This window comes from Gobius niger (assembly GCF_951799975.1).
Source record: "Gobius niger genome assembly, chromosome: 17".
NCBI classification, from domain to species: Eukaryota; Metazoa; Chordata; class Actinopteri; order Gobiiformes; family Gobiidae; genus Gobius; species Gobius niger.
In genome coordinates, this window is record NC_136868.1 from 11,024,746 (window position 1) to 11,040,360 (window position 15,615).

A 15,615-nucleotide genomic window follows, 5' to 3' on the forward strand; every position below is an offset into this window, starting at 1 on the left:
TTGCATCTAGGCCCTTTAAATATACAAGTTATGATATATGATATAGATGAGTTACATATGTTTTTAGACACAGACATAAAGGAGTTCTATGAATTTATATGAATCTACACAGGACGATGTGGCAAACCAGATATAAACAGGGAGTAAATTAGGTTTGTGCACCACATCTGGTTGGGCATTTGCTTTGAAGGGTTAATATTGCAAATGCTACAAGTGCAGTAACAGCTCATTCTCTTGCTAAGCCACATTCCCAGCACTCGCATTCACAAGAGTACATCGTGGGGGCAGCTTTTGTTTCAATGACTGACGATAACAATTCCTCTTGCTCCCTGCTTCTAAAACAATGTAAGTAATTATTAATATGCCAATGGTGTTTGTTTTGAACAAGCCTTTATTAGAGAAGCAGATTTTTGCTAAAGTCAGGCCTCAACTGACATTGTGTTAGCAGTGAGTCATTATCTGCTGGTGAAAAACTCCACAAGTGCTGCCCACATTCTCAACATGTAACAGCAGACACAGCAGCACCGGGATATGCGCCAAGAAATGCTGCAGCAATGTTAATGCTAATAGACATGCAAAAAAACATGGACAGCATAGCTTTTAGTAGTTCCAGAGAACAGGGGGGCGGAGTGGACACAGGCTGAGCTTTTAATAGTGCATGTGGGCAGGGTTTAACCGAAGATAGAAACGGCGTTGTCCATTTTCTTTTACCTTGAGAAGGTCCAGTAAAGCTCCACCGATAATGCCCAGGTATCTGCGCTCTAATGTCTGTGGGTGGTTCACCGACGGGAACTGAAAGTGAAGGGAAAAAAAGGATACTGTTAGACATGTGGAAAGCAGCCAGACTTATTGCAAGCTTGTAGGGCTGCATCGTTCTGCATCGTTCTGGAAAATCTGTAATTTTTAGCATTGCGAGTGTGATTGGATCTGAGTTTCGTTTTCAAATCATGACTGTGTTGACTCTGCAAATATCTGGGAGCATTAACATTTGAAAGAGGACTGAAATATGAACTGCTGCACTAATACAAGAAACACATGCATTTCAGAGCATTGCAGGTGAAACACATTAAAAAGTGCATTCATTTCTGTTATTCAACTGTTAAAGTAATATATGATAGACTCATTACATGCCAAGTGAGACATGTAGCCTTTATTTGATGATTATGACTCACAGCTTGAAAAAATAAATAAATAAAAATCTCATAAAATTAGAATATTTTGAAAATGGACTGTAATCCATTATCATCAAAATGATAACAAATAAAGGCTTGACATATGTCGCTTTGCAGAAATAAATGAACTTGTGAACGATATTCTAATTTTCCGAGTTTGACCTGCATTGTAGAGGTCGACATTACAGGATTAGCTGGTTTTATATGTAAGGCCCATAGACTCAAGATACTGTGCTTAGTTACATCCAAAGGATTTCTTACTAAGTGCAGTGTTTATGATTTGCTTCTTGTTATCACTCAAACTGCGTTTTCCACTTAATTGGGATGAATCTAACTGTGCAGGCATATTTGTAATTTACATAATAATAATTAGGTTGTGCCACAAAAATGTCTCTGTAAATGACGTAATCTTTGACCAGATTTCCTGTTCTGGCTTCTTTATCCATTCTTTTTCATGCTGTTATTTCCTTAATTAACAGCCAAGTTAATAACACCCATTAAAATGTCATTTTGCCCATTTATATAATTGATGTTTCACACAAAGCATCATTTTCATTGTTCTTGCCAGTGATTCTTCCACTGGTGCATAAAATAGCTAATTGTTATTGTTGATTTTCTGGCTCCTTGTCAGATATTGTCGCGTACAAAGTGTGAATGTGTACCTCAATGGTGACTGATTCTTCCAATGGTTTCACCCTTTTGCTGTAATGTACTGCTCTGATATCGACTCGTTCCCTGTACAAGTCCTTTATAAAGGTACTGTGGGTTCGAGTCAAATGTCCACTCGCTGTTCTTTTTGTTCCCATGTTACATAAATATCGCAGCAGGTGCTCAGCCGGTGCAGCCCGCTTCAAAGAGACATCAATCAAAGCGTCTGGTTTCGTGCTGCTGTATTAGAAAACGGCTTTCTGTATTGAGTGTTAGATTAATCCAGAGCCAGGCCAACATGTTATTGAAACACCATTATGTCAACACAGAAGAAATTGATTTTTTGTTTCAATCTGTTCACGGAACCTCTTCAACGCTCGGTAAATAGACATAAGCTAGAATGACTAAATCTAGAAAAAGAATGCAAAAATTAGCTGTTAGGCTTAAAGTTGCAGGATAGTTTTTTGTTTTTTTTAGATGAAAAATCTTTCCCTATCGTGGGGCTAGAAAGTGTATCACAACACAGGGGTCACCAAAAATACACACAGCTGTACGTTTTGAACAGCTCCTTTCACCTGGCTGTCAAAAATCTGAACTCTCCCCTTCTCTTCCTCTGCTGCCCCCTATAGTGTACGATTATTATATCTATTTTTAAACTTCCTCTGCGTAGTATTGAATGTTGTTCTTATGCAGCAGGGGTTTTTAAGTCACACAATTTCGATTCTCTTCATCTGCTTTACTTTCGGTAGAACTGACAATAAAGCTGTACTGACTGAGCACATATTCTTGGCCTGTGAAATCAACACTTGTTAGAACTACTTCAATATTTTGAATTCAAGAAACATGTAGGTATTGTTAGTTTTCTTTCAAATTGATCACCAACGACTCAACGAATGACTGAAATGGCAATCAAACAGGAGCCCCATTATCTGTGGTTTTCACGGTCAACAACGCACAGAGAAGGTGCTCGTTTCCTGTCTGATAATTACATCCTGCAGCGTGGGCAATGGAGAGAAAAAGGGAAGAAGAAGGACGACGACCCTGGTCTGTTGCCGCAGCGGCTTCCACTCTCTCCTTCACACGGCATACAGAATACATGATACAGGATGAGTCACTGTGATCCAATCAGTCACGGCACAGCAAAAAACAAGCGTAGAAACATGGCAGGGTGAGAAAATAAATACAAGGGAGGAGAGGAGAGGAGTGGAGGCGAATGAAAAATATCAAGTCAATGGAGCAGAAGTGATGGAGGACAGAGGGGAGGTACGATGCTTTTGATGCGTTACCCCCGCAGTCCACTGAGTGTGCCTGGCTGTACAAGTGGGCGACGTATATGACCAAAAATTCAAGTCACACTTATGAAGACCTTGACAGCAGGAAGCAGAGCATGAAAAATATACTGCAATACTGCAATGTTATAATATTTTACAAAACAGTGTACAGTGTAAATAAATTGTGTTGTTTTGTTTTTTCCCCAGAAAATTTTGTCAAAACAAGATTAAAAAAAAGCCTAAATCTGGACGAAAACAAGACTAAAATTAAACTACCATAATTTCCGGCCTATAAGCCGCTACTTTTTTCCTACGCTTTGAACCCTGCAGGCCAATATGACGGTGTGGCCAATATATAGCAGCCAACAGGCACTAGAGGCGTCTCTCTCAGTAAACGCAAAAGTGAGACGGGCTTGGCGAAAGATTATGGCTAAACTTCTAATCAAAGCTGCTCTTGGCTGAGGAACGGTAGATGAGTAACTTTTAAAATGATGAAGGCTCACTTTAGCCTAAATGTGGAAGGGCTTTGCTCGCCTGGGGGGCGGTCTGAGCTGGAGATGTGGCCACAACGCGGACAGGTTACACCTCACATCCCTACACTTCCACATTGAGGTCGGCTACACTGGCCAATGGCCATTTCGGTGTGACTTCTTTACGCGTTATCACTGCCGTCCCTGCCGCCCTCCCTCTGCCCACACAACTGCACCTTTCTCTGGGATGAGGTGTCTCTTCCTCCTCATCCGCGCCATTGGCCGCTCTGAGCGGATGCACTATGAAAACCTGCGGCTTATATTCCAGTGCGGTCTGTGTGTGTACAAGGCTGCAAATTTAGCTGCCGCTGTTTATAGTAAGGTGGGCTTAATTGGCCGAAATTTACGGCTAAATAAAGGAATTCACGACAAAACCTAAACGTTGTGTTTGAGAAAATCGTGCTATGGAGCAGGACTTACTACTCTTTTGAGTTATGTGCCATCATGGACCTGACACTGTTGAAAGCTAGGTTGAAAACTCACCTGTTTTTTAGATCTGCTTTTAGCTGCTAATTGCACATAATGTAATTCAAATGTATTAATTAATTTCTATGTTGAGCACAAAATACCACTTCCTGCAAGACTCCACTTAATTTAGCATCAGCTTAAAAAGCAAAAACAATGATATATATATATATATATATATATATAAAAACATATTTTTTATGTAATGTAAACAAACTCAGGGGGTTAACCCCCATCTTAACCGAGCACATTTTGTCCAGTTCAGCATTACCCAGATCTAAAAGCTTCTTGAAAAAAGAGTCAAAATATTGATAAAAATGAGGGTGAAAAAAGTGTGCAAAGCCACATAAAAGTGATGAAAATGCAACAAAAACACATCCAAAAAACGACGAAAACACAAGAAACAAAGCTAGAAAAAAAGAGACAAAAACATGATAAAAACACTTAACATTTTTTTAAATAAAAAATGCAGCAACAACGTGACAAAAAAGTTACAATCAGTTTTGCAGGTCTTAGCTTTCAAATGAGGCGTTAACACTGGCCAAGCTCTCCAGTCAAGAAGCTTTTAGAATTGGGTAAAGCTGAAATGGAGAAAATGCACTCAGTTAAGGCAGGGGTAAGAGGTTAAATTGTTTGTATTACATTGCACTTATGGAAAGCACTTTGGTTCTGTTGTAAAGCACAATACAAGTGAAGGTTGATTGATTTGATTTCCATTATGCAAACTCCTCGTGATTCTCTGAGGCTTTTACAGGCCTCAATATACAGCATTATAGACTCGTCTTATATAGTTACAGTGATATTTCTCTTTTATGCCGTGATATAAATTTTAGGCCAGATGTATAATAAAGTCGACAGAGCATCATTGATGGAGGACAGATGGTGTGTGTGAGATGCTTCAGTGGTACCCGCAGCCCGTGGAAGCGAGGGTTGTTGTAGAAGAGCTTCATCTGCTCAGGAGGAAGTGGTCCCAGGACTTTCTGGATGGTAAAGAGCTGGTCGATCTCACTCTCTCCAGGAAACAGAGGCTGCCCATCGCTCAGCTCCCCCAAAATGCAGCCCACTGACCACATGTCCACCGCTTTACCGTAAGGAGCCCTGGGAGGGAAGAATAAGAGATGGTTAGAGTTGAGATTCTGCATTAATCTTGCATTTCCAATCAGCGTGGGTTAAAACGATACCTGCACGTGCCCCTACACAGGTGCGCAGATTGGGACACGGCAAATGTTTACACGATGTTTAAAAGAAGCTAGAGCGAGAGCCAGGACTTCTTTCAACATGTATTTATTTACTGATACATGGCATTTTGGCTGATTTGACAGGATAAAAACAGCTATTTTGATGTTCTTGTGAAGATTAAAGGTTGGGAAGGAAGGAAATAAAATAAAAAAAGACATACCCCAGCAGCAGCTCCGGAGAGCGGTACCATCTTGTGGCCACATACTCCGTGTAATTGGCATCGGTCCCCTCGGAGAGATTACGTGCAAAGCCTGGCAGGAGAATACAGAGGAAAGCAATATACGTATAATGAGCGGCTTTTTGATATTCCCCTCATGCTGAGACCTCAAAAAATGACTTGTGGGCACCTCTTTGAGAGCTTATTAGGATTCAGAAGTGTACAATAATCCTGAAGGAGCTGGCTCAGGTAAAAGCAACATCTGAATAGGAGATGATGAGGCCCCGGGGAGCACAGCCCAGCAGAGGGAGTCAAATCAATCTCGTGCTTTGTTTAAATAATACATGTTTACAGAGGCTTTCCATAACCTGGACAGAAAATCAATGCCAACCTTAGGTAATTACCAAGAACTAGCCATTAGTGGAAATATGCACTATTGTGTAAAGTCTGTAGAAAATAAGCTAAAAATTGCAAATCGATAGAGCTTGAATTACTGTAGCTTTTAACAGATACGGAAAGATACATCAATAAAGACCTTTGTTGATTTTTATAAAAACACATTAGCGAATGTAATCATTGTTATAGTCATTAAAGAAGACTGTAGAAAATAAGCTATAAATCGTGATTCTATAAAATGAAGGGCAGAAAATGATTAAACGCAAATACATGTCATCAGTGAGTGAAGGCATTTGTATAGGTCCATCCATTGGTCACATTCTCATTCTTTGATTTGCTTTAGTTGAAAATGTTTTGCAAGTGTTGTAGCTTGTAATGGAATGGATGAGCTCACAGGGTCTTTGCACACTCTCAATCCCATTGTCTACTTTGGGGCTGGAGTGTCCCAAACCTATCTGACTCAGTTGCATGTCGTGCCCCTAAGCCTGTCGAAGGAGCTCCTTTGGCTGACACAGAGCAAACAGCAGGTCTGTCGTCTCTCGCTCCAGATTGCTCACATGATGCCGGATACGCCGTGTTTATAATATCCCTGTGATGTGTTGTGACGCGAGCAGCTTGGTTCAGCGTTTGTTTCCCCCACACACAATCCATCCAGAGTAATGCATAGAGTGGGATACTGTACGCGTGACATTAAGAGACTCCTAGCCGTGGTCAGGAGTATTTGAGTGGAAAGGACTAGCTAACTGACAGGAGCAAAGCATCTTTACAACTGCAGCTCGTCTTCCCCGGTCAACAATAGTCAGTAGTACAAGTTTTACAAAGAAGTAACAGCAGAGAGCAAACAGCAAGTGATGCACATGGGGTGTGAGGACTGGTCTGTACGGTCCAAGCCGACTGTCAAAGCTTGTGTTGCTCAAAATATAGCAATAGGCCAGTATCCATAAATATAAAGTTATTTGGGCAACAGTAATAAGCAGGAGGCGATAATATCATGATGCGGGATCGGTGGTAATTGCTTCAGTGGGTTCATTCTTATGTGGGTCAGTTATACAAAGCACACACGTCTTTTATCACAAGCAACAAATGGAAATGACCACCACAGACCTCTGAATGTTGGCAGCACTATCTATGATTGAGAGCAAAGACATCAGTATGAAATCTCAGTTTTACTTTACTCATATTTTGTCAAAACATTTGAAATGTCTGTTTTAATTATTGTAGGGTTATCTCTGTAGGAATAGAAATTAAAGGCACATTATGCAACTTTTTATGTGGGGAAAAAACTGTTGATATTTGTGCGTATTTTACCTTGTAGTGACTCAGCAGTTGTATGAGTGGTCAGCATGGCACCTTTACTTTCCATACCTTCCATCACAGTGGTCTCTACAATGCTCCAGGATCAGTTTTCACAGCTGACGGACCCTCTTACGAGAAAGCCTACAAAACAATTGATCCTAGGGTGTCCTAGAGACCACTGTGATCGAAAGTAAAGGCGTCATGCTGACCACTCATAGAGCCATTGGGTCACTACAAGGACAAATTTGCACAAATATCACCTTTTTTCCCACATTGAAGGATCTGTATCATGCTTTTTTAGCCATTCCAAAGTTAAGTATAGGCATTTATATGAATGATTGAACCTCTACCGCTATTGAGCACTCATTTTTGTGATAAATATAAGTGTTTTCTGGAGGTATTTTTCAAACCCGGAAGACACAACGCTTCGATTCAGTTAACTCCGCCCCCTCTCTCCGCACATACTTTACCGTAATATAAGTAAACAGCAATAAGTGAGGATACTTCACAATGCAGTTATAAGGAGTTGACATCTGCAACACAGCTTCATAAATGGCTAACACACATGCTAATATGCTAACACACAAGCTAACACACGCTTGGATTGACTCACCGCTCTGGTCCATCGCTGTTTACATTATGGGACTCGCGTTGGTTATAAAAGGTAATCCACTTTGATTCTAGCGAAGGTTCACCCAACATCCATCAGTGACAGTCACAGAAAAACAATATTTTGGTGATAGTCGCTGAATCCCGGAGAAAAAAACAACTTCTGACGGGAGTGGCCTCTTCTTTAGGAAGGTTGAATCATAGACATAAACTCCCGTCCTCGTAGCCAAACGCGCTTCTTTTTCTCCGTGACATTATCGTTAGGTAAGAATAAAGAACAGGTGTGTCCAGTTATAACGAGCTCCATCTTCACAGCTGCAGCGCAAACATGACTGATCTGTTCAGACGCTCAGGGGATGTGTTTGTTTTGGCCTCAGCTGACCTGGAAGCACCTCGGGCACATCCTTTCTTTTTCTTTTTTTTTTTTCCTTTTCCTTTATTTATTTATTTCTTACAACAGAAATAATGAAAAGGGTGGTTTACAAATTAAAATCAGGCCGTAAGCATTGAATAAACCCATTACATTACAGATGTCGAGCACTTCCGTTCCGCTGTTACGACACAACTGAACAGGTCAGTCGTTCACCAGGAGAGGGCGCAGCTGCTCAGAGAGCAGGATTCAGGAGGATTGCTGAGAGCTGCGTGAATGAAGCCACAAACCACTCTGGAGGTATTTTTGATAAGGAAATAGCACAACAACATGGCTAAAAGCTCCAAAAAGTCGATTTTGCATGATATAGGACCTTTAAAAGCTGCATAATGCATTTTGAAAGGGATATTTCAGGATTTTTGACATAGGATTTCTGGAGGTATATATATTTTTTTAATTCATGCAGTCCTTATATATGAAGATTTTAGTGGTGCTAGGCTAGTGCTAGGCTAGCGCATGTCTATGGTAGCAAGTAGCTTGCTTTAAAAAAAAGTCTGACCCAAGCACAGTGCCCCTGAGGAAAATCACTTAGTTTATTTTTGTTCATTTGAGCAGTTAAAATTCTGCTCAAAAGGAGTGGGCCGAAGCAAAAGCTTATAAACGCCCACCCCGAAATCATTACAATAAAAGTTGATATCAACTTATAACATCAGACTACCGATATAAAAGTCTGTGTAGACTGAATAATTTTTTAACTTGCTTCCTGGTTGTAAGCTAGGCAGCGGCGGAGTCATCTGCTAGGTTACCGGATCTACAGTAGTTTGTTTACTTGCCGCCGGCATTACTATACGTTGAATTCACAAAGGAGCTTTCTGCAAATCAGATATGGCAACATTTGGAGGACGACCCGATGATTTTGAAGAGGTTTTTAATGCAAGCTACTAGTTACCATCGACATACGCTAGTCTAGCACTAGCCTAGCACTGGCCTAGCACCACTAAACTCTTCAAATATAAGGACTGCATGAACTTTAAAAAATCCAGAAATCAACAACACTCTGGAAAACTAGGAAATGAAGTATAGAAGTATACATTTAAAGGGAAATATCCCTTTAAATGTATAACAGACGGCTACACAATAATGCTAAACAATAAAATGTGCCTCTTTAAACTAATTTTCAACACCATTGCCTTAGTGTTACCCATGTTATAACTTGAAATAATGTGCAGTATATGAAAACAAAGACCTCAGAGCAAACACAAGGAAGTGAAGCAGCACCACAAGGCTAAAAACAGTAACTGTGAGCCTTAACAAACTAATGATTTGTAGTGGGCGGCAATCTATGCCCTGAAATGATCGGAAATGTCTGGTAAGATTTGGACTTTAAAAACACATAGGAGCATCACCTCGTGACATCAGCAGGTGGTGGAGGCAAATGTTAACCCATGTGTGAATGAAAACAAAACACAAGTCCAAGTGTGTTTGTCACGAAGATGAATCATTCTAACACTGTTTCAAACTCAGAAAGTTGACAGAAAACCACAGGGCTCAATAAATATTATCTTGCTATTATATTAAAACCGTTGGTGGTTGCGTAGGATTCCGACACTCACCGAAGTCACATAGCTTGAGGACATCCTCGGAGCTGATGAGAAGGTTTTCCGGCTTGATGTCTGAGGAAGAGGAGCACAGATGGGGAGGAAGCTGGCATTATTACATCATCACTACGAGCACCATCATTCCCCTGCGCCACCTGTTCCCCCGCCATAACTGAGAAGAGTCTCGCAACAGAGGAACAAAAGGGTATTCATTGACAAGCCTTGAATGTGCAGTTGTAGCCTCGCATGCGCTTGTATAGTTGGGGTGTTCAAATTGCAATTTTAACGGCTACATTTACAAAATAGCCAAAGCTGAAACTGAAACCCACAGTTTACACTTCGACAAACATGTTACTAAGTGCATGTGATCCTTGTATAAGTTTATTTTGCTCCTGGACACGATTAAAATGTGAACGGTGATTAGAATCTGGATTTTAGATAACTTCCAGATCTAATCGCCCTCGCTTGCTCAGCCCCCGAGTCACAAACAAGCATTGAATGTGAACGTTAGCCTTGTTCCTGTATGGTTTCTGGTTCTGTATGGCTGGATATACCACAGGCCATTTGGAGGCTTGCTCTGTTGCATCCCGAGCGCCAAAAGCTCACAAGGGCCATCTGGTCTCCTGTTCTGCTCACGCTGAAGTGCCAAGAGCTCACGTCGTGTGAATAATACAATGGTTAGACGGAGCACATCAGACAAACTGGCAGCACTGTGCTATTGTTTCATGATAAGAATAGAAATGAACTGTTTTTTGTTGCAATTTGATGTCGGTGTCTGAGAAGCACAGATGGCAAAATTGCTACAGCATCACAATTAGATCTTTTATGTACGCAGAGGTAGAAAATATCTGTTTTTACATTGACTCAAAGTCTACAGATATATCGGAAACACTGTATGATAACTTCACCTTATTTAGCCTTAATAAATGATGAGTTAACACTTAATTCATTATGAACAATTCATAACTGCGCAATAATGAATAAGTGCAGTATGTGAAGAACTATTCATTATGAGTTAGGTCGTTATTAAAGGAATAGTTCACCGTTCTTCCATACTGAGATATGTTCTTACCTGAGCTAGACGAGTTGGTGCGTACCTTTCTGGTCTTTGTGCGTGCCCTCAGTCAGTGAGCCAAATGGGGTGAAGTTAAAAGCGACCAAGCTTTTCCACGGGCACGCACACAGACCAGGCAGGTACGCATCAACTTGTCTAAGTTCAGGTAAAAACATATCTCAGTATGGAAAAACCGTGAACTATTCCTTTAAGTGTAAGTCATCACTAATGAATTGTTCATGGTTAGTTCATTATTGATTAAGGCTGAATAAGGTGTAGTTATTATAAAGTGTTACCGATATATCTTCTGTCTCAACTCACTGATTAGCTGATCAATGTCCTGGTGGTTCATCTAATGTAGCAAAAAAGAAGGATTAATATTTAGGTGAATGCATTGATTTCTTTTTCAATTACATTTCACCTTTTGACCATAATTATGTTTCAATTTGGAATGAACTCATGGAATGATGACTTCACAATAATCATTAAATGTATCTGCACTTGTAGCTATGGCTCTGTCGCCCCTTACCTCGATGAACGATGTCATGCTTATGGCACCAGTGAATAGCTTTGATTAACTGGTGAATGTAGCTGCGTGCTTTCTCCGTCGACACTCCATTGGGCAACTCCTCCAGCAGCTCAAGCATGTTCTACGAGAGAAAGAAAATCACCGTCATTGCACAAGACTTTCAGACGGACGCGATCACAGGAGAGGACTAAAACACCGACCTTCTCCACGTACTCGAACACCAGGTAGAGTTTCCCTCTTCGGCGAAAGGCCTCTTTAAGCTCAACAATGTTCTCCTGTTTGAGCGTCCGGAGCATTTTGAGCTCACGCAGCGTGGTTTCTTTGACCTCCTCATTTTCTGCACGCACATAATCCAGGTTATGCCTTGTTACCGAGTGCATTGAGAAACACGTACAGCGCATAAAAGACCCCTTCTCACCTTCACTGTCCTTGAACTTTTTGATGGCGACGATTTCATTGGTGTCCTGTAAGAAACACAGGAGGTGGAAATCAATTGTAACATGCAGAGCTTTTGACAGGGCTGTATACAACTGAAACGAATGGTGCTATTTTCATTTTTCTATTCCACATCCATCTGGGCGAAGAAAGAAATCAATAGTCCTCCAGTTGTGACATTATTGTATCATTTGCTGCATGAATTCTCAGAGAATTTTACAAAGTGTTGATTTAGTTATTTGAAATTTGTTCATTGGAGCTGTAAAACTCACTTTTCACATTTCTTCATCTTAATTTGAGTCTGATTTGCCGTGTGTTTATTTGTGCTGGCATGTTATGAAGAACAGAATGCAAAAAAATAATGCAGCTTTTTATTCTTTCAATACCTCCATGATTCAGGCTAACCACATGAACCAGTCGTGCAGTAATAGACCATTTTCACAGAGAAATGACTCGTTCCATTTTGCTCAAATGTCGGAGATTACCACTTTCAGTCTTATTGTATTTCTATTGTCAATGGTTTGCCATCAGTATCTCACTGTACGCCGTATATATAATCTTAAAATATTGATTCATGTGGGACCTCGCTAACCCTCCATTGGAATAATATGAGACAGGAAGTCATCATCCCCGGCATTTTGAGTGAAACCGAACAAGCATCACGCTCCAGTCTATTTGGCAGGTTTCACTTTCACCATTGCATCCAACCACATACAGTAATGTGACGTGTGTCTCTTGCCCAGTGTTGGAGAGTGCACTTTTAGCCCACATGCGCTACTACTGCTACTTTCTAATATATGAAAGATGGAATAAACTCTGGTATAAGATTTTGTGTCTGAAGTGTGACGCAAATTGGCAAAGGTGTTGCCATATGTCTGGCACATTCTGCTAGAATTCTCATGTTGAACAAAGGTTATGAAGTTCTTATGTGTCTCCTCTTTATCATGTCGGTACGAGGCATGAGCTGCCCTGTTTCTCCTCATGTCCTACTTAGGCCTGTATTTGTGCCTGTGGCTCAGAGCACTGCTCCAGTTTCCCCTCAGTCACAGAGCCCTGGGCCGCTGCAGCATGGATCCTCCAGCTCCCAGCCAACGCCTGACTCACACAAGCCTCACTGTAGGAGAGCATCATCAACCGGGCATTAAATAACATGTTTAAGATCACAAGCAGCAGGCATCTCTGCCTTTCTCCACAAGCGGCGACTAGAGCTGCAGAGTACATTGCTAATTATATGATAGAGTACTGCCTATCTTACAGACAGCGCAGTATAATTAAAAACACAATATCCACAACAGCTATGAAAGAGCTGCTTGCCAGATGACGAATGTGAAAATCTTATAGCTGTTCCTGTTAATTGCCAGCTGTATCATAGTACATAGTTTATATGTATGATTTTATTAAGTGAATCTGATTCAACTGTATTAATCCCCAAGGGCAGAAACCTCTGTTTAGTCACTCCCACTTACTTGATTCATACTTTATATGCCAATTTTTGATAACAGCCTTGAATAAGAGAAGTATTCTTATATGAATTGTTAGTTTAATAAATGCCATCCTTTTTACATTAATAAGATGACTTAGCTACAGATACAGTTTAACTTTAACTTAGATTTTTTTTAAAAAACTAAAATTGCTTTGGTTGGAAGCGGTTCTTGAATATAACATTTAATCAAGAGTCACCTCTGTGCCAAGTCATTGTCCCCCCATCTCACATCTTGGTTAAATTGCAGTATAAAAAGTCCATGCCTAAAGTGAACTCATGAAGGAAATGAGGAATGAGGGCACAATGAAATCAAATTGCAATGGTCACAACACACAAATTAACTGCAATTATTTAGCAACATAGTGTCTTCAGCAAACAAAAAAACACAATGCTAAAAAAAAGGATGAAAATGATCACAATGCTTGTAAAGCTGCAGCTGTACAATAGTCAAACAATCACCAAACCTTGGTGATTTCTAAAGAGGCTGCTGAGGCTGTAACCAGATGTCATTGTAAAAGTTTTAACAGGGCAGATCCCTCTTTGCGCTCGATATGAAGGCAATGTTTTTTTTTGCTCTAATTCACACCAGTTGTTCGAATCACTTTGTGTTAGCCCTGACTCCGAAACTACAGTGAAAAATGAGAGGCGGGAAAGATGCTGCCGAGAGCTTTTCTGTAAACATCTGCATTCAGAGCTCTTCAGAAATCCCAATGTGGTCGTGGGAGTGAGGCATGCTGGGTAAATGATTCGTTCTGATGGTCACTGTCCGCCCCTCCGCAGCATGACAAACACAGATGTAGCCCTGGGACTGCAGCTACAAACTGAGAGGCCGATCAATAGCTCCTGCTAATGGCAAATTTATAATGATCTGCTTGTATTGAATTTTATGAGAAACGTCTAAACACAGTATGTGCTCCTAACTTTAACTGCTAAACAAAACCAGAGTAGGATTAAGAAGACAAGAGGAAAATGAATGCTACCTCCTGTAACGCTGTAAAATCCATGATTCTATTCATTAAAATTTCATAGAAAAGTCTGTTTTGTGGTTACTTTCCCATATATTTTTCTCTTTTTTGATGCATGGCTGCTTTACATCCACATATATAGCTCTATGTTGGAAAGAGAACAACAACAACAACAACAACAACAACAACAACGTAACTGTAAAATACAATCATGCAATGCAATAAAGAAGGGATCTCCAACCTTTTCTAAATGTGACTACACTAATATGAAACCAGCAAAGAGCTATGCTTTGAGAATACTGATTACATGGGTTCAACACCCTGGATAACAACAGGAAAGTGAAAAATAAATTTGCCAAGACCGTATCAAATTTGACTCATCAGTCTATGAAGAAATACGGAAAGCCTTTGGGGAGCTTATTGAAAAGGGCAGAAACTCCCGAGCTAAAAGATGGAGTCCCCTGCAATAATGTAATAACCCAATTTAATAGTGAATGTGGAAGATTTAATATTTTACACCTGTACAATGAAAAATGGTTTGTTTACAAAGAGCAATAAAATGTACTTGATATATCTATGACTTCCTCTTCACAAAATGACAAAATCACCCCGTGTCAATTTCCATAACTGTCCTGAAAACGGCAAACCCAGAAATGGGAACTTTATTCAAAGCATTTTTTTTGCAGCTGCTGAATGGAAAATTGAATTTGATGCTCCTATGCACTTATGCTCTAAATGTAAAATTGCACATTTACTGAGATGAGAATATTGCTATGCTACGAATGAAAGAAAAGCAGAACATTTCCCTCACATCTCATCATCACAAAATGTATAATGAGTCAATGCTGTAAGTGTCAAAAATAGTCATACAAGACTTTTCAAAATTGGATTGTTGATGGTTTAGGTATAAACAGTCATCTTCTGTATCTTCCACACAACAATTAGTCAAGACAGCCCCGCGCCTCCTTCTCTTTTGTTTGTTCATTTTCCAAATAAGGAGATCAAACATGAACTTGGCTGTGACTTTTGTCAATAACACATCGGCCGATCTCTCAGTACAAACTGTTCAGTTAGAGTAGCAAATTTAAAATCAAGCGATACACTAAAATAAATGTGTTAACCTCGGATCAGTCTTCTCACTTATGGTTTAGTCCTGCTTTATTCCTCTTTTAATTATGCTTACTTGGTTTTGTGTTTCCAAGCTTGGTTTAGCCTTATCCTAGAAGACAATAACTAATCAACTATTTTCTCCTGAGGGTTGGATATTCACAACATAAAATGCAGTCATTCATAATATCGACAACCGGCATCTAGGTCAATATCAGAAAAAAAATGACCACTAGATTTTGAAATTCATCGTAGATCTCGTTTGATTCCTGGTTTAGTCCTGCTTTATGC

General features: G+C 40.1%; 1 protein-coding gene across 6 annotated transcripts in view; it reads right to left on the reverse strand.

The window, feature by feature from the left end:
* Positions 1-15,615, reverse strand: part of LOC306976799 (cyclin-dependent kinase-like 5) — a 53,572-nt gene that overhangs the window by 15,819 nt on the left and 22,138 nt on the right. For all 6 annotated transcript variants that reach the window (XM_079574880.1, XM_079574877.1, XM_079574879.1 and 3 more), the window contains exons 4-10: positions 11,753-11,798; positions 11,535-11,671; positions 11,335-11,455; positions 9,767-9,826; positions 5,486-5,576; positions 4,995-5,184; positions 712-792 (exon numbers count right to left, since the gene is read on the reverse strand). In XM_079574880.1, coding sequence (XP_079431006.1) covers positions 712-792; positions 4,995-5,184; positions 5,486-5,576; positions 9,767-9,826; positions 11,335-11,455; positions 11,535-11,671; positions 11,753-11,798 — 726 coding nt within the window. The remainder of the gene's footprint in view (positions 1-711; positions 793-4,994; positions 5,185-5,485; positions 5,577-9,766; positions 9,827-11,334; positions 11,456-11,534; positions 11,672-11,752; positions 11,799-15,615) is intronic.